At 36.9% G+C, this 25123-nt stretch overlaps 1 protein-coding gene across 2 annotated transcripts; it reads left to right on the forward strand.

The window, feature by feature from the left end:
• Positions 1-2146: 2146 nt before the first annotated feature.
• On the forward strand, positions 2147-15706 carry LOC113736664 (probable E3 ubiquitin-protein ligase ARI7). 2 transcript variants are annotated; one of them, XM_027263731.2, is made up of 16 exons: positions 2162-2295; positions 2418-2656; positions 3556-3680; positions 4112-4217; positions 4327-4417; positions 6604-6776; positions 7616-7720; positions 7812-7900; positions 8300-8407; positions 8588-8678; positions 8778-8867; positions 11034-11081; positions 11782-11853; positions 13883-13982; positions 14074-14200; positions 15054-15706. In XM_027263731.2, exons 2-16 carry the CDS (start codon positions 2483-2485, stop codon positions 15322-15324), a joined length of 1770 nt encoding a protein of 589 aa, XP_027119532.1. In that variant the 5' UTR covers positions 2162-2295; positions 2418-2482; the 3' UTR covers positions 15325-15706. The 2 variants fall into 2 exon arrangements, with proteins under 2 accessions (XP_071939449.1, XP_027119532.1); XM_072083348.1 differs by having other exon boundaries at positions 2147-2656.
• The last annotated feature ends 9417 nt before the right edge of the window (positions 15707-25123 follow it).

The raw sequence follows: 25123 nt of genomic DNA on the forward strand, positions 1-25123 counted from the left end.
AGAGTGATAAGATTTTAGCTTCCAAGAGAAGCTTCAAGTGTGTGGCCCATTTGTGCAAAAGTCAACTCTACTACCGCGCGCACTCGCGCGCATTTCGTGCTCGATTCCTCTCACATTTGTTTCACTAGTCCACTAAACCTCTAATGCACTTATATTCATATAAATATTATTCCCTCTCAATTGTCCCAAAATAAGGGTCTAACGTTCCTCAATTTAAATCGCGCGTGTGAAAACGCGTATCTCCAATTTAAGCGTGATAACGCGAAACTTCCGAGAAATTCTTATAACGACAGTACTAATAACTATCACTTGAGTATTTAAACATTAAAATACCTAATTTAGGTCCATTACACAAATCTCTAATATTCCAAACTTATTGTACTCTCAATCGGTTAAAATTTCCAAAGACACTTTCACTATTTTCACTAAACGAGTTTCGAAAATTAATTTTTGAAACAAGTCACTTTAAAAATATAATGAAACTATATTTCCATGTAATTAGGTCTCAAGAGCTTAGAAAATAATATTCGGAGTAAAAGGTCAAATAAATAATTAAATAAACTAGAAATAGGAGATTAAATAAATAAAGTTTGCGAGTCCTCACAACAAAGATATAAGTGAATAGATTTATCTGTTGTTACTATTCTTGTTTAATTAGAGATTCATTTTCAAATTTACCAAAACTCACTCTTATGATATAGTGGTTTAGAATAGTCTAGTTTTCCCTATTCTCATGGTGAATAACTTGATCTACTCTTTTGTTCTTCATGAAATGCAAAGTTAATCCACTTAAGTGTACCTCTATTCTCATGAGTCTACTCTTTAAATTCCATTTATGTTGTTTCATCATTATTAATAATTTTCATTGAATAATAACAACTAAAAACTTGCTATTAGTGTTCAAACAACAACAAGTGATAAGCATGCATAAATGGACAAGTTAATATAAGAGGTAGTAAGAGTAAATCATATTCAACACATATCAAGTAGGCATAAGTTTCATCTACTCCTTAGATCTAGAAAATTGGCTACTCATGTAATATAAGATATTAAAAAGTATAACTTCATTATATGCAAACATAATGAATCACAAGTAAAGAAAAAGATAGAGAAAACTTAGCCAAGATGGTGACCAAACTCTTAAATCTTCTATTTCTTCAGCAAAATGAATGATACAATGAATTCTCCAAATTTTTTCTAACAAATTTTTAATTAGAGAGAATGAGAAAGAACTAAAACTAATGTCTACCAAGAACTACTTAGAACTTCCAAGAACTTCTTCTCTCTTTAATGATTCTTACATATTAATGTTAAGAGAGTCAAAAAAGTGGAAAAATAATATGACATAAAGCTCCTTTTCTTTTCCCTAAGGAATCTTGAGCACGTGCAGCTGAAATTCTGAGATAAAATTGAGTTAGAAAGCAGTGTAAAAATAGAGCAAATTGCAGAACAAGTTGCAGAAAAGCAGGAGAGAATATACGATCACCCAACACACGACCTAAGGCCACGTATTGAGGCTGTGTATTGCCTTTTGGATTGATTTCTCGATTGTTTTCTACTCCAATTCCTCACTAATCATTATGTCCAAATGTTTGTTCATGCAATGCATCATTAATACTTGTATTTGATTTTCTACTTTCTGAATTATCATTGAATGAAGAGCTAATGACTTTGAATCGAATCCATCTCGATTCAATGTTGAGAATTCACTTCAATACCTAAAAATATGGCCAACTTTTGCACATTAGGTTGCTCAAATAAAACTTGCAAAATTTAGAAGTTTAGGGAGTAAATTATATCTTAAATCATCCTAATTAATATAAAAAATATACACAAAATGCTACTAATATCCATATATAATAAACACTTATCATTATCTTCTCTTTTGTAATATCACTTTTTAATTATTGGTTGGGCCTAAATGTTACAAGATAATTAACTTCAAGGGAGGTTAGTTTAGTTTTTTAAATTTGAAGGGAAGCCAATGAAATAATTGAAAACCTCATGGGAGATTTCTGAAATTATCTCTTGAGAAAAAGGAAAAAGAATTACATTGGGGGAAATTTAAAAACCCAAAGTAAAAACCGTAAACCACACTCTCACAACATTTCCGTTCCTTAGCCTCTTTCGGCATCGGGCCCCCGGTATTATACTTTTGTCTACCTCTTTCGTCATCTTCACACCTTCTCCCATTTCCCCATCCCCTCCATGCCTTCAAGTCCTAATTCCTATTCCTGTTTTTCATAGCCTTGATTAAGCCCTCAAGAGATCCTCTAACCTAATCATGATGCTGTAGTAAGCAATTTATCGCTTTAATCCGTTACCTAATCATCTATGCCTAATTTAAATACTAATTGGTTTGATTATTCTGCTCGCGAACCACCACCGATTGGGACTGATTGTTGGAATTTTGAGAGCCGAGGGTTTTTCCCAGGATTTTGCAAGAATTTTTTTTAAATTTGGGTAGTTTTGTTAACTTGAGATGGAATCGGAGGATGATATGCACGACGCCAACGACGCGGAGTCCGGCGACGATGATTTCTACAGCGGAATGGATAGCGACGGAGACTATGATTACGACTACGGCACTGCCGATTACGAGTTTATGGGTAACGAGATTGATGACTCAGATGATATCATTGATAGTCGTGGCCAGGTCCTATATTACTTTTACCTTTAGCTTTTCTGGATTTTTCAGCGAGGAAGTGGATTATTATATGTAATTACAGTGCTTGTAGATTTCGATTTATAGGTCTAATTTAGGTGTGTTTCTGTACAAGGACCCAACTTGTGTGTATAAAGGTAGATATTACAGGTCGTGCATTTCAGATTATGTGTACCATTTAGATTTTCCTTTGGGGAAGTTTTAGGAGTGTTAATTTCCACTTGAATTGCGTAAGCAAGCACTTGCATTTGCTGCTTGTGTAATTGAGATAATGATCGTTGACTATTAATGAAATCCGCTGCGTGTGCTAGGGTTTTGTATTTGACGAGTGTCCCCATGCTAGTGCTGAAGCTTCACTTTTATGTCATTATACCCGTTTATGTGTGGGTTGAGTTCTGATTAATTAGAATTATGGAAAGATTTTGGAAGTTAGTGTTTTTTAAACCAAATGGTGGAGTTGGGTTATGCATTTCTGTGATTTAGGTGATTGTTGCCATGTATTGACTTTAGAGGTAATAGGTATTTATAGCTGTTGGTAGTGTATGAGATGTATTAGGTATTTATTGTTTTATTCTTGTATTTTGGAGTATTAGATTTGAGTTCTGAGGTCTCAGCCTTGTTTAGCATGGAAAGAATGAAATTTTGGTTGGAACTGAGGGTGAGTTTACAGTGGTGAACCTTTCTGCTCCATGTAGATTCTAGTGTCTAAAGTGTCTAAAGGTTAGGATTCTGGGTGTCTCATGGAATGAATACTGTGTTGGCTTAAAGTTTTTCCTATTGATTATCTTTTGGTTGAAGGTTCAGGTCTGAGGATACTAAGTCACCAACATTTCATTGATTGATTTGCCTTTTCCATATTTGAAACTAAAATTAGTTTTTGTGTAATTCAGAAGAGTTACACCATCTTGAAGGAAGAAGATATACGTCAACGTCAAGAAGATGACATCATGAGAATTTCGACCGTTCTCTCTGTATCAAGAGAAGTGGCTTGTCTACTGTTGCGGCGTTATAATTGGTAAGGAACATGCTTTTTGATCATGTCATTTCCCTTTCATGTGCAGTTCACTGGTTTACATTTCTGTGCTAATTTCCTCTTAACATTTGTATGGTCATTGAGATTCATCCCTAGGTTACTGTAGTCTGGTTATTATGTAAGTCTAAGTTATTGTTTGACAGGAGGTTCTATTTTCTATAACCTACATGTTTTGGTCAAATGTGCTTGTTTAAAAGGTTCCCCACCATATATATGTGTACATATACATGCACGTGTTTGTGTGTGTGTGTATATGTATGTATGTATGTATGTATGTATGTACGTACGTGTGTGTGTACCTGCTATTTCTCTCGAGACACCAGAGCAATAGAAAAAATGGCTTTCAAAACAAGAAAAGAAGACAGGAAATTGTCCTTTCTGGAACCTAATTGTTTTAACCAATGAACATATAGGAGTGTTAATAATGTGCATGAGGAATGGTTTGCCCATGAAGAACGAGTCCGCTTGGCTGTTGGTTTATTGGAGAAGCCTGTTGTTCAATCCTCAAATGCCAAGGAGGTGAGCTATATGGCGTTGACAACTTTTTAAGTACATGTACTGTATGCATATTTTTGTTTCTAGTGCAGCTAATTTTTTTCATCATTGCTCTGCAATTTTCTTCTGGCAGGTTGCCTGTGGGATTTGTTTTGAGAACTATCCTCTTGACAAGATAAGTGCTGCTGCATGCGGTCATTCTTTTTGTAATACATGCTGGCAAGGTTATTTCACTAAACCATGTTCGGACTCCTTAAGTTGACTGTAGATATGTTGCACTTTTATATGGTCAATTTTTAATGGCCAGCCCTAGGCTTCTAGTTTTATGAGGCTTTCATTAGATATGTTAATTGAAACCTTTGATCAATTGGTGTATAACTTTTCGGAGGATGAGTGGGATGTTCTGTTTGTTCTGTTGGAATGTGAGAATGCTAACAGTTATTTACTTTTAATATAAGGTTTAGTATCAGTGTCAAACAAAAAATGAACTTAGGAAAGGTGAATGCTGCAACTTCTGGGACTTGTTGCAGAAGAAATTGGTGCACGAGGAAAGTATGTACTGAATGTAGATATTTGGGTGAGATTGCACTACTATGAATGATACCCTGGGAGCCTGTACAAACTTACGTTGCCCAACAAACTAAAGGCTTTTAAGATACAAATGCAATTGAGGAGGAAGATGATAACAGAAATGAATAAAAAGTGAGATTGTGCTGTTGCTTCATACATGCCAATTTTAACTACTTTCTTTGTCCCTCCAAATTGAGTATTTCTGTGAGCATAGCTTTTCTTTTGATTCTCCTTCGATAGAATGAGAAGTGGTTTCCAAAATTCTGTTTCTGACCAAGATTTAAAGGCTATTCCATCAACTTATTGTGTACCTCTTTCCTTGATTTAACCACACTCTTTTGCTCAGATTCAACCTCATGGGGTTAATATAAGAGTAATCTATTCAAAAGTCTTTCTTCATCACATTGTTGCACAAATGATTATATCCTAGGGAATCATACCATTTTTAGCTGAATGTTTATTCGCTTAGTATTTATTGATCAACATTTTAGATGTGGGATCTTTTAATTAAAGTGTTTATATTTAATTGGGTTCTGATTGTTACATGTTGTCAGGGTTAACAATTATTTGTTAATTTAATTGCATCCAAAAAAAATTTGTTGCATAAGATAGTTATTAGAGAATAATAAGATCAGTCCACCTACTCATGTTTGGTATACATAATGCATCCAGATTTTCAGTGGTAACATTTTCTTTTTTGGTTGCAACAGAAAAAGTTGTTCATATAAAGTCAAAAGTAATTAGTTACGTTCTACTGAAAAATTAGTTAACATGCTCTATTTGTGATAGTTCCCTTATATTTTAAGGTCGTGATATTTTGATTTAAGTCAATTTTAAGCTGTTACATGTGCATCTCCTAAACCTTTGTGCTTGTGCAAGGGTCAGTACAAATGGAAAGAAGAAAATAGAAAATGTATAAAACATCAGCTTGCTCTTATGCTTTCAATACCTGATTGATTATGTTCAATAATTTCATTACCTAGGTCTTTGCTCAAACACCCGATCCTTCCATTTTGAATAAGTTCCGAAGATTTTTGACAAAAGCTTTAGTGAAGAATACCTTTATCATAATTATCCAAGACGCATGCCTAGGTTGGCGAAGAATTCAAACTCTATTCTATCATTTTCCCATCAATCAGTGCTATGATCAATGTAAAACAACTTTTCTTCTTGAATGTCTTTTAAAAATGCTTAGAGATACCTTGTCGCCTCTTAAACATCATCTCGCTTAATCAGATAAACTAGATATTTGGCTGTGAGTTCAAGCTGATGCTGAATTTGTTCGAGCATTGTTGTTTGTTTTGCCATTTGTGTGGAATTTTTTTTTGCTTTCAAGAGCAACTTTTGCTTGGGATTTTGATGGAATTTGACTTCCATTTGTTTTTGAAGTTTTGGGAAAACTTAAAAAGATAGGGGGAAGAAAAGCATTGAAAGGGTGGTTGTACAGATCCTTGGGTTATTAATGAAGAACTTCCTTATCTAAAGCATTTTCTCATTTGGTGTAAGAACTAGATATTAAATACTGTAAATCTTTATTTGTTTGAGTCATTACATGAAACTTGGTGTAATAGTGCTTATCATTAAACTAGAATAACTAGATTTGGATACTAATTCAAGTTAAAAAGCTTAGCTGCCGTGATACTACAGTGCATGTGATCTGCATTAATTGATTTTCTGGTATTATTGTGCACCATGTCCATCCCTCTTGTTGTAAAATGTTTCCCTTCCCTAGTTATAATAAGCCTCTTCCATGTGAAGTTTATCATATCAACTTGATCACTTTTTACCCTTGTATCATACTGTAAGCCTCTTAAATTTCTTTTCCTTTTTGTGTTGTTAGCTTACGTTAGCACATCTATCAATGATGGCCCTGGTTGCTTGACGCTGAGGTGTCCTGATCCCTCCTGCTATGCTGCTGTTGGACAAGAAATGATTGCTAGGCTGGCGTCTGATGAAAATAAGGATAAATATTATCGTTACCTTCTTAGATCATATATAGAAGACAACAGGAAGGTGGATGCTTATTTGCCTTATTTGTACCTCATCTTGTACTACTTGATTTACATACTTTCTGCTGCATGTTCTTTCTCTTTGTCTTTCTACTTGATTTACAAAAGCAGAACTCACGTGGATTTGCTTACCTATTTCTCTGGTTTTGGATACCATTTGTGCACACCAACCTAAAAAGTTTACTATACAGGAACAAAACCTTAAAAAGCTGGAGTGACGCTTTAGATTAAAGCTATCTACTTTTTTTTAACTTCAAATGTATGTATTGGATATGACATGGCTCCATCTTAAACCTAGTGGCTGTTTGGAAAATGTACAGAGCATGTCTAACTTAGTTTGACCTGTCTTTGATATCTGCTCTAGCACACTGCTAACCAGTTGTTTCTAATGTCATTATCCAGCTTTTATGCATTGATCTTTGTGGTTATAGAACTCTTATGCATTGATCTCTGAGTTTTCTTTTAGTATGAACTCTTTAGCTTACTTGCATATATAATGATATAAAAATAGATTCTACTGCCCGGATTCATCCTTTTAAATCCATTCAGGGGCAGAAGAATATAATAGGATGCTTAGGTTCCATTTGTTGATCATCTATATAAGACTGGAATGTATCTCTTGCATGGGGGTTATATTAATAAGCTTGTTTACGTTGCTTTGAGCGTACCTTTCTATTTTGGTCAGAATGAAAAAAATGTATGTATCTTGGAGAAATGCATACATGAGGTGAAAGATTGTTTTCTACCCAAAATATAATCTAAAAACTCTGCTTTTTCACTTGTTTGTATCTTGTGATTGTTGTGATTTTGGAGTAATTTCTTTTCTACTCTTCTATTTTGTAGACCAAGTGGTGTCCAGCTCCAGGTTGTGATCATGCTGTTGAATATGTGGTTGGAAGTGGGAGCTATGATGTTACTTGTAGTTGTTCATATAGCTTTTGTTGGAACGTAAGTCTCTTTTGGATTGTTGGGAAGAACTTCAATATTTGTTGATTGGTACTTTCGACCATTGTGCTTATTGTACATTTTGATCTAGCAGTGTACAGAGGAAGCTCATCGCCCTGTGGACTGTGAGACTGTGGCTAAGTGGATTTTGAAAAACAGTGCTGAGTCAGAAAACATGAACTGGTATAGTAACATATTGCCATGCAACACTTTACATGCTTTTGATAAGTCTGTGTAATGCTAGTTTCTCTTGTTGATTGATGCTAACTCTTTAGTTATTTGCCTGAATTTAGGCTTCATTTTGAATTAAGGGACAGAAATTTTGTCAAGGAGAAGAAACTTAAAAGTAGAAAAGTGAGTTAGCTTTTGGTTAGTCAAGTTAATGTGTCAGGGTAAATCCATTATTAAAGATGCAATCAGCATTGTTATTTTATAGAGATGAAGACGTGAGCAGTCTGCATATGCCAGTAACAATGTCACTACTTTTCAGAATCAATATTTGTTTAGAATCTTGCGTTAGCAATATTAATAGTTTGATGGATGATTAAAGGATGACAATGATACTGCTGTGCTGAATTCTAGGATATTGGCGAATTCTAAGCCTTGTCCAAAGTGCAAACGTCCAATTGAGAAGAATCAAGGTTGCATGCACATGACTTGCACACCACCTTGCAAGTTTGAATTTTGCTGGTAAGGTTCTGGAAAAATTCTGTGTTTTTATGTGAATAGTTCATGTATGGTTTTGTTAAAGAACAATGTCTTTTGTGAGCTCTCCCACATGCATCTTGTTGCTCATAGCAATGAAAGGATAAAAGGGGAAAAAATTTCCATCTAATGTCATTTTGTAAGTGGAGGCCTTTGTTGTTTCAGGCTATGTCTTGGTGTATGGTCAGAACATGGTGAGAGGACAGGTGGTTTCTATGCTTGCAACCGTTATGAGGCAGCAAAGCAGGAGGGGGTGGTATGGGCATTATTTTATCTTCTTCCAACTCAAGAAGAATACTGAGAATATGCTGCATTAAAGGTAGTTTTAAGTGACAATGTTTTGATAATTTTTCAGTATGATGAAGCCGAACGCAGGAGGGAGATGGCCAAGAATTCTCTGGAGAGATATACTCACTACTATGAGCGGTGGGCAACCAACCAGTCGGTATGCACACACTGCTCTACTAAGATTGCAGTTGTTGCATTCTTCTATCAATGCATTTTGATGTTTAAGTAATCGTTTGGTATCCTCATCCAAAGATACAAGTACTGCTAACTCGGGAATGCATTTGAATTGGGCTGATAATTGTTATTTTCATGGCAAACATGACAATTTCCAGCGACATTTGTGGCATTCTGCATTCTTTTATCTATGCATTTTGATGTTAAGTAATTGTTGGTAATCCTCTTCCAAAGATACAAGTACTGTTAACTCGGGATTGCATTTTAATTTGATTCATCATGGTTATTTTCATGGCAAACATGACAATTTCAAGTGACATTTGTATCATTCTGTATTGGAGAATTGTGTTGGTGGTTTCTTAGTAAATTCATTTATCTTTTAAATAAAGTTAAACAGGAACTTGGCTTCTCACTGAAAAGAAGAAGAGAGATACTTCAAAAGCCTGTCTATAACATCTTTGTCTGGATGAGTTCATTCCGAGGCAAAGATCCATCATCATTTAATCATATTGGTCCTCAAACTTTGTTTTACTAGTGGCAGATCATTTCTTTACTTATCAAGATAAGCTTCCATCACGCATGTGTTGAATGTATTTTAAAGTATCAGGTAATCAGACTAAGAAAAGAAAGAAAACGTTGGTGGAAAAAAGCACAGAAGATTGACAGGATGCCATGACGATAAGCATGTACATGGTAATTGGCATTAAGAAGTACCATAACTAGCTAGTATTGGGCACTAGTTACTACATTGGCCTGCAATTACTTTTTTGCTTTTTCTTTTGTCTTTCGATGGGTTAGACAACTGGAATAAAAGACGGAAAAATTATCTAAATAGTTGATTTAAAGATAGTGGTGAGAGAAGTCATCATTGAATATCATTTAATGGATGCAAAGCGGCAGAACAACTTCTTGTGTCATTAACGCTTTATGGTGTCTTTAATTTCATTCTTCTGGAGATAGTTCCTCATGGTTGGAATAATTCCTTTTCGTTAAACATACTGCAGAATTCTTTGAAATAGGTGATATGGCTACATTCCTCTTTGAGTTAGTCATTTTTATAACAACTACTTCCCTACTTGAGTTGCAGTGCCCTAGTTTCACTTCTGCATTTCAATCTTAAGGTTGCAGAGTCATGAACGGGAAAATGATGTTTCTGTGGCTGCTAAAGCTTGTCATTTCACGATGCTTCTGAATTTATATGATATCTGTACTTATTGCCCTGCTTGAAAAAAGGTTGTATGTTTTGTTGGTTGTATCCTGTACTGTCAACACAGTTTATGGAATAAATTTCATTAATATATTTTATAGGAAGATATTTATGCATAGAACGAGAGGCATTAGTGTGTTTGGTTGTCTACCTATGTGACATATTTGGTATCAGATTGTGGATCCTTTGATTGTGAAATAAAGATTGCAAGATATACCATAAAAGGAGCAAGGTTTATCAAATTCATGCAGAAGGGTTGAAGTAGGTTGCTCTTACACTCGTACTTGTTCACAGGTCAATGCCAGTAAGCGTTTAACCTTGTGTTGTGCTTTTAGTTTCCTTGTTCAATGTTAGTAAGCATTCAACCTAGTGTTTGTATTTTTAGTAGCGTTTCTTTCCTATTTGTACTTTTCTAGGATATTCGTGTCTACTTGGCTACTCTAGTTGCCATTGGGTCCATCACTGCTCTGAATGGGACTTGGTAAGGGAGAAATCATATGGTTAGGTCACAATATATGTGCAAGAATGCTAGGAGGAAGTTGAGAAATGATTCCTTTGTCTATCCGAATGCTCTTTTGTTCTTTACTTTGAGTAAGTTGGATGAGAATGTTTATTTAAAAGGCAGAGTATCTAGACAATGAAATCAGAAAAGCTTCTTTTAGGATTTTTTAACCTGATTTTGGTAGCAAGAAATGTAGATTCTGTTCAAATATGTTGTGTGCACTCTTTGTTTTGAAGCAATGGTGCCTTTTGTCTTTCAAGCAACTATGAACCTTTTAGTTCTTTGTGCATGTTTAGCATTCTCAATATGCATTAGGATACAGTCAATTTGTTTGTCAGATTTATAAAGGGTCTGGCATCATCATAATGAAACTTAGAACTCCTTCGAGAGTACCAAATGCCCCACTTGGTCACCTGAATTGTTTCTTCTTTTATTTGCAGTCAAGGCAAAAAGCTCTAGCAGATTTGCACCTAATGCAAACTGTGCATGTGAGTACAATCTTCTTTTTTACTCTCTTTTTTACGCTTTGATGTGTAATTGATAGCCCTCATGCTTTATGACTGAAGGCAAACACAATATTGACTGACAACGAGAACCTTTTGACCCTCTCTCTCTCTCTCTCTCTCTGATATATGGTTGCAGAATTCTGCTAATTATGTGTTTATCCGAAAAGAAATCTATCTAATTTGAAATTGCTATTTCTTATATGTGATTGGAATATGCAGTTGTGGCCTCATACTTATGACTATGGCAAATGCAATATTCGAAGACAACAAGAACCTTTTCTGTCTTCTCATTTATATTTATTTTCTCTGATAGTTTATTTTGCTAGTCCTGTTTGTTGAAAAAGGTGATGGTTTAGATATCTAATTCTATGTATGTATAAGAGCCAAAGCTAGCTAGAAAACTATCCGGCGCGTAGTAGTTTGTGGAGAATAAGACTTTCAGATTGGCACTGGAGAACTTGTATGCTTTTCTTTTAAATTGGTCTTCCAAAGTCCTATTCATAGTTCCAAATTGAAGGCAGTTGCTAGAATCTAGTCTATTATGTCAATGGTGAACTTTCGTGTTACTTCTATTAACTTTTGGGATCGAGGCACATTATTTTTTATTCCTTTATTAGTTGGCATTGGGTGATAAGTAACTTCAGGTGCCTTCAGAATTTGATGTCTTCTTTTTTCCCTACAGCTGGAAAAGTTGAGTGAAATACAATGCCAACCTGAGTCACAGTTGAAGTTCATAATTGAAGCTTGGCTTCAGGTAAGACATTCTCAAACTATAAGTTCTCAATTGTAGTTTGACGTTAGCATAGAAAGTTTGCTATGTCTAGTGTGTGTGTAGTCGAGAAGCCACTTAAAGAACTAGCATTTGTTTTCATTTTAATGTATTAACAACTTTTTAAAGGCTAAAACTCTTCATTAATATGTACAGAATGAAATTTTGTATGGCATTTTTACCGAGTTGCACTATTCCATCTGTCCAACATAGGATGAAAATGAAATCAAATAATGCTGGTGTTTTAATGTGCTTAAGAACTATGTTGACTATTATAGACTAGCACTCTTGTTATGGACAACGGAGTAGCCAGAAATCCATATGTGAGGGCTTCTATCTTGGCCTGCCATGTATCTTTCTGTCTGTCTCTCAGATATTATGTGAACTTTCTCATTTGCACACTTTCAGACAAACATATTTACAAAGCAAATGACATTTAGTGAAGATACAATTAAGTTTGTGGATATTTTGAAGTAGATGAGTGTTCCTAAGATTTGGGGCTTTGGATTAATGGTTTTTACTTCGAGTCTTGGTTGTTGCTGAGGAACTTAGGGTTTTTTTGGGCGGCAGAGCTGTGCCTAAGGTCCTTTGCTACTCAGAGGGGCTATGAAGTTGGGGCTTAGCTGCCAAAAGTTTTGACTTTCTGATCAAGAATATGATAGAACAGCTTGGGAATGTCATTTTTTAGAAGCAGAGCATGAGTTCAGGATATGAAGAAAGGACAGGCTTTGAGATTGGGTGTATTGCTTCCTTGTCTTGACTGCCATTTAAGTTCTCCAGATGGGATTGCATGCCTTGAATCTGTGTGTCTGTTTAGTTGGATTACTTCTGTGCTTTCAGTGATTTTAAATGCATTTTTTGGCAACTGAATTTCAGGCCAATAATTAGGTGGTTTGCAGGGTAAACATGGATTATTTGTGATTGTACTGCACATGTACATTGCCTTTCTTCTGGGTTAAAAAATTATGAAGTTCCAACCATTGGCTGGCAACTGGTGATAAAAGCAACTGTGATTGTGCTATTCTACTGTGGATGGGGCCTGTTCTTAAATAATTCTAAGAACCTGATTTGGGCTTCTGAGTTTAAAAAAGCTATTATTTTAAAGCTTGCTTCTAGCTTTCTTTTTATTGCTTTTTCGGAGGCAAAAAAGCTGAAAATCAGAAGCAACAAAAACATTTTTTTCCCTTTCCGTTTAGATATTTATTCTGATTCTGATTTTGAAATTCAGAAGCAATTGAGCGCAAGCTCATATTAGATCAGTACATCTTTTACATGCCCAAGTAGGTGGTTCACTTGTATGGAAAGTTCTCAATGCTCCAACCTGATTTAGGCCATTATTAATGCTTTTGTGTTAGTACCATTGCAAGCCCCAGAGGAATAATGGTTTCAGCATGATATCAGCTCTCAAAATTATTGTTTATCTTAGCAACTGTGTGAAATTTGTTTTGTCTCAGCAATTGGGAGAAGGAGAAACTTGTTTGATCTTAGTATATCTTCAGCTCTCACAAACTAGTGTTTATCTTAGCAATTGCGTGAGACTAGTTTTGTCTTTGGTTTATCTTAGTAATTGTGTGAAATTAGTTTTATCTTGATGTATGCATGAATGAATACATACAGTCTACAAGAAACTTCTTTATGCAACTGAGCTAAACAGAAGCTTGGGTTGGGGGTACTATATAAACCTGTGAGTTGCACTTCTGACAGTTCTTCCAGGTGTCTTGAACCCAGTAACCTATTATTAAGATATTATCACCGGACCTACTGAGTGAATAACCGTGGAGTGTTTCTGCTTTTTGTTGATTATTTCGGAGGTCGTTAAATATATTATATATGAGACTTTTGTGTTGCATAAACAGCTGCTGTAGTCGTGTACTTTTGAATTGTATAGGGCTGGGATTGTAAACATTTCTGGGGGGTTGTCAATCTGACTTAAACTTATTTTTTCCCACTCACTGATTGTTTCTTTGCCATGTAATGTACACTGTACATGTGATCAATTCCTATGATTGTGCAGATCGTAGAATGTCGGAGGGTTCTAAAATGGACATATGCTTATGGCTATTACCTACCTGAGCATGAGCACACCAGGAGACAGTTTTTTGAGTACTTACAAGGTATCTTTGTCTCTTTGATCCATGTGGATCTTGGTTGCATTCTTTTGCAATTAACATTTGTCACTAAATAGCTTGGAACGGTTTTCTCCAGGGGAGGCAGAGGCTGGTTTAGAGAGGCTCCATCAGTGTGCAGAAAAGGAACTACAGAATTACCTCCAGGCTGAAGGTCCTTCGAAGGATTTCAATGATTTTCGCACGAAGTTAGCTGGTCTGACTAGGTAATTTAGCTCAAGTTCAAGTCCAGGAAATGATCTACCATATCTTTTTCTGATTTGTGACCCTTGTCAGAGTAAATTTCTGTGATCTTAATGTACTTGTGTGCTTTTGAAAAGTAAATTTCTTTTGATCTACTATATCTTTTTCTGATTTGTGACCCTTGTCAGAGTAAATTTCTGCGATCTCAGTGTACTTATGTGCTTTTGAAAAGGATACAGTCCTTTGCCTATTGGACTGATTCGTCAAAGAGGTTATCTAGCTTTTGGCACGCATTATTCCTGCACAGATGTTGTTTACTGTATCCTTCTTGATATGCATTTGGTGAAAAGAAGAATTAATGACTGAATTGTTGAATGAAACTTGAAAATAAATTTTAGTAAGTGATATTTGGCTGGAAAGATATTGACATGTTAAATTTTTATATTTGATCGGTTGTAATGTGACACACTGCTAGCTGACCATGCAACAGAGGTTCAAAGCAACATTTTAATTGCAACTCTGATAAAAATTGATGCTAGTTATTGCATAACTATGAGCTGATAGTCAAATGGCTCCTGATCTCTGCTTTAGCAAGTTTGCTTAATTACTCATTTTCTCTAGCCTTACGATTCTGGGCCTTTGTTCCTCTTATTATATAGAACACTGTTCTGTTTTAATTTTTTGTTTTGCAGCTTTTATTTCCCCTTCTGATTATTGAGATTGTTTGGCCCCTAAAGTAACTCCAGCCAATCTTTTTTCCTCTTATACTTTTGTCAGTGAAGAAGGATGATCTTCTGCATTCTCACATTTATCCATTTTGTAGCTGATAATTAAACCTTTTGCATTCTAACTGATATATGATTTAAATTGCTGCAGTGTGACCCGAAACTACTTCGAGAACCTGGTCAGAGCATTAGAAAATGGTCTTTCGGATGTGGACTCGCAAGGATCTTGTAGCAAGACATCAAGCTCAAAAAATGTAACTGCTAGCAGCAAGGGAAAAGGTGGTGGCAAGGGAAAGGGGTCTTCCAAGACAGGAGGGTCTAGCAGAAACCTTGATGATTCTGGTAATTGGGCATGTGATCAGTGCACGTATTCAAATGTTAAGTCTGCAACTGCATGCCAAATGTGCCAGAATCGTCGGTGAAAGAGTCCTCACATGGTTTTGCTTGGACAATATACCTTTTGGAACAACATAAGACGACTTGCAGAAGAATTGCAAGGAGTAATTTAATCTATTATTTGAAGGTGCTGATGTAAGGAGGATTTCGAGAGAGATCTGAGAAAAGTGGCAGCCATATCATTTATCTCACGTTTGTGTTGTAGAGTTGTGGTAATTGTGCTTTCACTGTAAATAGTTTCTGCAAATGTATTACCCCGACCAGCTATGAAGCTTCTTGATTAAGAAGGCCGACTGATTTAACGTCACAGAGACTGCCAGTTGGGTACAAAATATTCCCCTTTGTATCATTCTGGATTGATGTGGCTTCTTTGTATATGCATGTTTAATGGATTAGGATGTTTGACTATTCACAGGGGAGTTGCCATTAGTCCTCTTGTAGTCTTGTCAGTGTATCCTACATGAAGCTGGAAAGCACGGGTAATCAAATATAGTCTTAGTTGAAGTGTGAACTACAATGGGCAATTGTAATTAGCTAAGTAGAGGGCTAGAGAATCATGAGTCGGGGCTAGTTAATTTCCATACAAAAAATTGGGCCTCTGGACATTCTTTCAGAACTTATCAGATACTTCAGTATCAGAGTTAACAAGCAAGTTCCATCCGGAGTGGCATTTCCATTTGACCAGCAGTTTCTGGTTTGTAATTTGTCAAGACAAGCTAATCAGAGAAAGTGTTTCACTCCAGGGAAAATTGGCTTGCTATCAAGAGACATTGGCTATATCAGGATGATACAAGTCAAGGCACAATGAGTAGGCAGGCTTAATGGAAAAAAAATCCCATCGAGATTTTGCTTCCATCTGCAAGAGTCTGCTCTAAAGTAAAAAAAAAAAACCTTATTATTCTCGCTAATAAAACTATATGTATGTGTTCTTACACAACTTTTGTTTGCTTCTTTTTTGTTTTTGTACGTGTTAACTCTAAGCATTCTATGAAAATTTTAGTGTAAAAGAGAAACCCATTGAGGTGCAAACCTCTCACTATTTGATTTATATATGTCGCGAGTAGGGATGATAATGAGGTAGATGCCCATGAATATCCGTCCCACAGATGACAAATGGGGCAGGGAAAGTGTGGGGCTAGGGTAGGGATAGAGGAAAAAATTCACCCCCAACCTTATGGGGCACTTGGATGGGGGATGATTGTCTCGTCCCATCTCTGCTTTGTTCCCGCTTAAAATTAATATTTTACATATACACTATCGATTAGTACATATATCCCATGCTTTCTATTATTATTACTTATTATAACTATAATATTATACTCCTAGGCTTCCTGAATTAATTTAATTAATGAGGAAAGAAGGTTAAAACTTATTTCGACCAAGAAAGTCCACATAATAAACTATTGATCACTAACAAGTATAGGCACCAGATTTTTGCTATTTTTCAATATTTTCTTGAAATTTTCATCTGTTTATTGGTCATTTATTTTCATGCATTTTAATGTGGATTTCTCTTAGTTTTGCAGGTTTTGGAAAAGAAGAAAAATAAGGAAAATTGGGAATATCTGAAAAGGAAGAAAATTAACAAAAGAGAAAAAAGAAAAAAATTATTGGGAGCTTCCAAAAAATTTCCTAGGATTTATCCACCTACTGTTTTCTTTTTCCCAAAACTTCCCACACACACTTTCCACTACTAATACTCCACACTCCACTCACACACACACACACTCTCTCTACACACAACACAATACAAATATTTTATTTTTGTCAATTGTCGTCATCTACACCTACTACTATTCATACTCTAACCTTTTCTAGAAAGGGGGTGATCCAACAGGGTTACGAGGAACTGATGGAAATTGAACAATCATCGGATTATACGAGTGCAATACGCATCCATATGGATCGAAAAGAAGCCACGTTAAGTGGCAAGAGGCAACACAATACAGTTCATTCCCCCTATTTTTCCCTCTTTATCTCTCTCTTCATCTATATATGTAGTTAAAGAGCGAATTCAAATGGCCAAAATGGAGTGGTTGTTTGGTGACGTGGCGTGCTGCCATTGGTCAGAAAATGGTCATCACTCACACGTGATCTTTTTTCTACTTTTGTACTTTGGCAAATGAGTTTTTTAGATGTTTATATAAAATTTTACTATAACTTACTGTAGAAATTGCAGGAAAAATTTTTAAGATGTAAAATTTTTTTTCTGTTCTTTTTCTTTCTTTTTTTTTTTTTCTTTCCTCTCCTCTTCTTCTATCTCATCTCACGACTTGCCGGCTGCCGGCGATTGGTGCTGACAGTTGTTGCAATTTTTTTTTTTGCTTTCTTCTCTCTTTCTTTCTCTTTTCCCTCTCCCTCTCCTCCTTTCCCCCTCCCCTCCCTTCTCCCCCACCACCTCTTTTCCTCCCTCCCTCCCTTGCCACCCTCCCCCTTCCCTCTCCCACAATCGCAAGACCAAATCGCGACCCGGGAAGGGGGAGGGGGAGGGGGAAAGAGAGGTGGCGAGGGAGAGGGGAGGGGAGGGAAAAGGAGGAGGGAGAGGGAGAGGGTGAAGAGGAAAAAAAAGCATCTCTCTGCTGGCGCCGGCGCCAGATGAGGTGACCAATGTTAGAACCGGCATCGAAAGAGGTGTTCACCTATGGTGTCCAGTGGCAGAGGTGGTGGTAGGTTGAAGTTGGGAAGGAAGAAGAAGAAAGAAGGGAAATTTATTTTGTGAGTTTTGGGTATTTTGAAGTGTGTATTTTAAAAACTTTTGAAAAGTTTTTTAAAATTACTGTAGTTAAAGTTGTTAAAAAAAACTAGTAGGAGACAAACTAGGCCAAAAATTTACTTGCCAAACAGGGCCATAGCATGGACAAGAATCAAGTAGCTGTTATACAAAAGTTTCTTGTCCCGATCCTTCTCTTTATTATATACCCACTGGTTATTCAGGCGATTGGCGTTGGACTTTATACAAAAGCAAAGAGCAAGTACCCCTAACAAATTTTCAAAAAATTTCTCCCTCATTATCTTCTTCTTCTTCATAGGCTTCTCTTCCTCTTCATCATCGGCATCTTCCTTCTCCTCCTTATTTTTTCCATTTTTCTTTCGTCCACATCTCTATCTTTTTTTTCTTTTTTCTTTTTTGTAAATATTGATTAAAAAAAAAATTTCTTCCATCTATTATTCTATGGAATTCGATCTCATTGGGAACTTTCATATTAAGGTGTTCTTGAAGTATTCTACACTTTTCTATACAGATGACAAAAATAAAAAGCAAATGAAGTTCAAAGGAGGCATCTTAGGTTAAATTTTCTATCTTTGTTCCATATTGTGCCCAATTTCCATTTTTTTCTTTCTTAGCTATACATGCAATTCATATTTTGGGTTGACCACCATCACTGGGATGAAAAGGGGGCAATAATTGCCAATAGACTCAGTAGGTGGATTTTGCTTTTCTTCATATGTCAATTTCTTTTTAGATCGGTTTTTATTCTTCCAACTTTATTTGGTAGCTTGCTTTCTTCTTTTTTTTTTTTAAAGTTTTTTTGGTTGTACAAGCGCTAGCTTCATGGTAAGTATACGAAGGTACTAATGGCTTTTCCTCCTTTCTATTTCTTTCTTGACTACTTAAAAACCTTTGTTTAGAGTTTTTTTGGAATGTTGTGTACTCATATCTTGCCTGATGGCATTTCTCTTGTCTCTCTCTTTGGTTTAAATACAGTTTTAATTTGTTCAAATTTTTGGTTAAAAGGATACAATAGAGATTTTAATTGATTGGCTCATTTAATGTTTTACTTCTTTGATGTCTAATTTTTTGTGTGGTTAGAAATTTAAGAATATGATATTTACATAATTGTTTATCTTTATAGTGCTTAAATTCTCATGTGTTTTAGTGATTACTAAGATTCTAAGAATTTATATTATTCTCCCTTTTTTCTGCTTTTGGAGTTTAGCTATTTTAGAGTTTGTCTCGTTTGCGTCGTTTATTCATTATTGTCATATGAAAAAAAGAAAAAACCCTCGACAGCAACCAAGAGATGTCCTCTCAAATTCTGATTTTGGGTTTTGCTTTGGATTGTGAAGTGTTACCTATTATCTACTGCCGAATCTATTGCATGTATGATCTTAGTTTCTTTCCTTAGTGATGTGCAAGACCCTTTTTGTGTCTCAATACTAAAAAAAATATGTATTTTTTTTATAAAAAAAGGGATAAAAACAAAAAGGTCTCCTGTGGTATACCTAATATACAGAAAAGTCCCATGTGGTTTCAAAACATACAAAACGACACCTCATGTTTTGAATTAAATTGTAAACTAACAGAATTCGTTAAACTTAACGAAAATGACGGTCTCAGTCGTTAAACTTACCGGATTCCGTTAAGTTTACCGTTAAATTTATCGGATTCTGTTAAGTTTTCCGTTAAATTTACTGGATTCCGTTAAATTTAACGAATTCTGTTAGTTTACAATTTATTTTAAAACATGAGGTGTCGTTTTGTATGTTTTATAACCAGGGGGGCTTTTCTGTGTACTAGACATACCATAGGGGGCTCTTTTGTTTTTAACCCATAAAAAAAATAAAAACTGAAGGGTAATGCTTCCAAATTAAATCAAGAGTAAACCTCGAGAAGAAACTACCAGCCTTTGGGCTGGTGGCCACCATTAAGCCTTTAAGGCTTGGTGGGGTGAGAGGCAAGGGTTGCCACATTAAATGTGGATTTCCTTTAAAAAATCCAGGCGGGTGCGTAGTGCACCTGTTTGGTCCTGTGGTGGTTCAGTCCCCTCCGGATTCCCCCTAAACCTCCTTAGGTCTACCCCCTCCCCCTAGTGTAGAATAGATTAGGATATACTACAGTTGTCGTCTCAAAAAAAAAAGTAAAACTCGAGAAGAGATTTGCATGATGTGAAAAGCTTTCTTTTTGTGTTTTGGGACCAAAAACAAATAAGTATGTTTATATAAAAGGCATAAAACTCAACAATAATGCTTCAAATTAACTTCTCAAAGCTCTTCTCAACTTACATAGAAAGTGGGAAGAGGAGTTTCCAAAAACATGGTCGTCCTCTTTGGTAGTCTTCTTGGCCATTCTTCTCACGTGCTTCTAATCTAAGTTATGTACAATTTTTTTTTTAAAAAAATCACATCACATTAGATAATTTTATCAAGTTGTGTTAATTTTGTTTTTCTTCCCACTTATCAAAAGGTAAGCTTTTATGCCCTAATTAATTAATATCTTGCAATATATTTTATGTCTTTTTTTCCTAATATCTCCTTGACTTGTGGCATCTCAGGCCATTTCAAACAAGTTTCAGATAATTTATTCTCACTTGAATTTCTACCATACTTTTAAATTTTGATGCAGGAGTTGAAGTTTAAAAGGTAATACCTTTACCTTGCAATGAATATTTTTTCTTCAACAAGGATAACAAAGATGCAAATGTCTAACTGTTGGAGCTTGTGAGGCCCCAGTCCGTTTGAGGGAAAGGTTATAAGAAAGAGAAAGTTGAAGTGCAAGGGTGAAAACAACAAATAAAGCATTTATGTGATTGGCTAGCCATAAAAAATATCTTCCAAAGCTTTGACTAATATGTTGTCTTACAATTATAAGAGAGACAAGAGAAATAAAACAAAACAAAAACTAAGAGAATAAGAGAGAGTGAGAGCCGTGAGAAGAGAAAGAAAAAAAGAAAAGGAAAGCTTGCTTTGGTGCATCATTTTTGCTCTTCAATCTTGAGTTTGGATCTTGGAGGAACAACTTGAGCACTTGATTGTTGTGGGTGATCATCTACCAAGCTTGAATCAAAGGTAAGAAAGTCTAGTTGAAGACTTAAGTTGATTATTGTTTGATGAACTAGTGGTTATTTTGGCATAGGACCTTAGTTGTTCTTGATTGTGGTACCTCTTATGCCTATCACTTGTTTTTATGGAGTACTTTGGTTAATTTTTGGTGATTGATGCTGCTGGAAATTTCGGTCAAGAGAAAGAGAATTAGGGCTTTTTAATGTAATGCTTTCCTTACTTGTTTAGTTGAGAAATGGACTTGTAGTGGTTATGTTTAATGAATTGCCTCACTTGATTTGGTTGGTTACTTGCAAAAAGCTGATTTGGGTTAAGAAACCCTAAACTCCATTAGGCTAATTTAGCTTAGCTTATGGTTAGTGAGATAGAGTTTGGTTAGTGAGAGGTTGGATTAAGTTCATTGGTGCAAATGAAATTTGGTTAGGGATTGTGGTTGATGATTGTTAAATTTGGTATTGACTTGGGAGAAGTGGGGTCGTCACAGTTGGTATCAGAGCGCCTAGGTTAGAGGACTTGGGCAATTGTGGGACATACGCGATAGGCATTAGGCATATTGGATTCTTGTAAGTTGAATGATATCTTTTAAGTTGAAATGCCGGTTGACTGACGACTTAATGTTTTGTAGGTATGGACCCAGGCAGTTCGAGTAGGAGGGGCCCAGAGGATCGACCGCTGCGTAAGCGGGCTATCCGTTATCGACAGAGGCTGGGAGAGCCTTACACTTTGTACTCCCCCTTCGGCCAGGTGTCGCGCCGACCCTGCGCGTGTTGGTATACTTACGGCTATCCCGACGAGATAGTCTTAGCATTGGATGATGAGCGTTATCACCTCGACAGGACGGTCGAGACTCTGAGGGAGCAGCTTGAGGAGGCTAGACAGTTTAGCCGCTGGCAGGCGTTACGCGTTAGGGACCTGGAGCGGGACCTCCGGGACACACACCAGCACCTCTTCTCTTTGAAGAGGCAGCTTAGGGAGAGGGCCCGGAGTATCACGTTTGACTGCGGGGTCTTGCTAGATATGGCCGCGGAGGCACCCCCGCGAGCTACTGGGCCGGAGCAGATAGGCGAGATTGGTACTTTAGGTTCCGTTGGGGACCAGGGCCCTAGGGGAGGCGTTTAGGGTCACTTTCGTCTTTTGCTTAGCTGGTAGATTCCTTTGTTAAAACTGGCATGACCACTTTCTTTCTTTATTTGGTTGGGCGACTAGATCTTGGAGCCGGAGTGCTCATGTGTACATTGGGTTTTGTACCGACTGGAGGTCGGTAATCTGTAAATCTTTTGGTGTGATTTTGTATATCTATGTATATATTTGAGTAGCATTTTGAATGTATCCTTTGTGTGTCTTTTGTTCGTACGCTTTACGTCCGTACTTTTGCTCATAGTCCGGATAATAAGTTTATGTGTAATGTTACGATCTATAGACGTTTGCACTTAAATGGCCTCCGGTACTCGAGGTGGAGGCAGAGGAGGTAGAGGGCGAGCACGAAGCCCTGAAAGAGAACAAGGACCAGAACCAGATCAAGTCGCTACAGCCATCCAGCGGATGGCCGAGTTACTAGAGCGATTGACGAATCAACAAGGCCAGGGGAGCGGTATGGGGAATCCTGGACATAATCCGGGACATAATCCAGGCAATCACGAGGGTGAAGACCGTGCCTTGGAGCGATTCCAAAAATTCGCACCCCCAAAGTTTATCGGTGGGGCCGACCCTGACTTAGCGGAGGGTTGGCTAGACCGTATGTTAGACATATTTGCCGCGCTTAGGTATTCAGAGGAGCGGCAGATATCCTTTGCGGTCTTTCAGTTTGAAGGGGCCGCTCGAGCCTGGTGGAATGTAATCAAAGCCAAGTGGGAGCGCGAACAGACTCCTTGGACCTGGATCAACTTCACACGGGAGTTTAATGAAAAATATTTACCACCCATTGTGCAAGAAAAACGGGAAGATGATTTCATCCGCCTACGTCAAGGGGCCTCGAGTGTGGCGGAGTACGAAACTCAGTTCACTAAACTTTCTCGCTTTGCCCCAGAGCTGGTGTTAACGGAGCAGAAACGAATCCGTCGATTCGTTCAAGGTTTAAATGTGGAAATCCAGGAATCGTTAGCAGCGGCTCAATTGAATACGTTTAGCCAAGCGCTAGAAAAAGCACAGCGAATTGAGACTGCCAGAGGACAGGTTAAAGCCTTCCACGATCGGAAAAGGAGGCAACCTAGCTCAAATGATTCCATGGTCGGACAAAGCTCGCGAAACGAGCCATCTGCCAAGATAAATAAAGGTACGGATGGTCCACGACCTGCAAGGACCCCGAATAGCTTTGGGCGAGGTCAAATAGTGCAAGAGCCTCAGAAGAGTGCTCAGTGTGGAGGGTCAAGCACGGCCGCTAAGCCAACCTGTGGTTTCTGTGGGGGCAACCACACCGATGAGAATTGTTGGAAAAATAGTTCAGTCCGGAAATGCTACAAATGTGGAAGCACCGAACACCTGATTGCCCGGTGCCCTAAAATACAGAAGGATGGACTCAAGTCACCGACTGAAGGGACCACAACTAAGCCGTCAACTGCAGGGGAAAATCGACCCAAAGGGCCAGCAAGAGTCTATGCGATGGGTCAACCTGAGATGACGAATCCTTCGGTGGATTTTGAAGGTACGCTTTGACCAACGAATTAATTTCGAGGACGAAATTGTCCTAAGTGGGGGAGATTGTGAGGCCCCAATCCGTTCTATGTTAATATATTCATTAGTTGGGCGGTAACGTTTGGTTTCGGGAGTATTTCGAAAACCCTAAGTAGGGATTTAAGATTTAATCCCTAATGTTATGATTTATTAGAAGTTTTAAGTGGGTTTAAACCTAATTTTGTCCTTGACAAAAAGTTATTGTTTAACTACTTTTATGTGGGATAAAGTATGCTTAAGTGTAAGTGATTAAGATGAGAAAGTGATTAGTGAAATAATTAAGCGTGATTATATGTTTTAGATTAGAATAAGTTATGACTTATGGAGTAAATTGAAAGGTTATCAAATGTTTGAGGGAAAGTTTATAAGAAAGAGAAAGTTGAAGTGCAAGGGTGAAAACAACAAATAAAGCATTTATGTGATTGGCTAGCCATAAGAAATATCTTCCAAAGCTTTGACTAATATGTTGTCTTACAATTATAAGAGAGACAAGAGAAATAAAACAAAACAAAAACTAAGAGAATAAGAGAGAGTGAGAGCCGTGAGAAGAGAAAGAAAAAAAGAAAAGGAAAGCTTGCTTTGGTGCATCATTTTTGCTCTTCAATCTTGAGTTTGGATCTTGGAGGAACAACTTGAGCACTTGATTGTTGTGGGTGATCATCTACCAAGCTTGAATCAAAGGTAAGAAAGTCTAGTTGAAGACTTAAGTTGATTATTGTTTGATGAACTAGTGGTTATTTTGGCATAGGACCTTAGTTGTGCTTGATTGTGGTACCTCTTATGCCTATCACTTGTTTTTATGGAGTACTTTGGTTAATTTTTGGTGATTTATGCTGCTGGAAATTTCGGTCAAGAGAAAGAGAATTAGGGTTTTTTAATGTAATGCTTTCCTTACTTGTTTAGTTGAGAAATGGACTTGTAGTGGTTATGTTTGATGAATTGCCTCACTTGATTTGGTTGGTTACTTGCAAAAAGCTGATTTGGGTTAAGAAACCCTAAACTCCATTAGGCTAATTTAGCTTAGCTTATGGTTAGTGAGATAGAGTTTGGTTAGTGAGAGGTTGGATTAAGTTCATTGGTGCAAATGAAATTTGGTTAGGGATTGTGGTTGATGATTGTTAAATTTGGTATTGACTTGGGAGAAGTGGGGTCGTCACAGAGCTTCTATTTTCTTGACACTTCTTTTTCCCCTTTTTCCTTTTAGATTTGTTATTAGTTTGTTGTTCTAGTGTTGTAGGTATGCGTTTGAAGATTTTGTCATGGATCACTAACATTCTTCAGTGGATCAATGGTAAGGCAATCTGTGAGATGTCTCAAACAATAACCAGGACCAATAACAAAATTATCATTTTTCTTACCAACTCTAAATTGTGT

The sequence above is a fragment of the Coffea arabica genome, chromosome 3e, assembly GCF_036785885.1.
Source record: "Coffea arabica cultivar ET-39 chromosome 3e, Coffea Arabica ET-39 HiFi, whole genome shotgun sequence".
In the NCBI taxonomy this organism is placed as follows: Eukaryota; Viridiplantae; Streptophyta; class Magnoliopsida; order Gentianales; family Rubiaceae; genus Coffea; species Coffea arabica.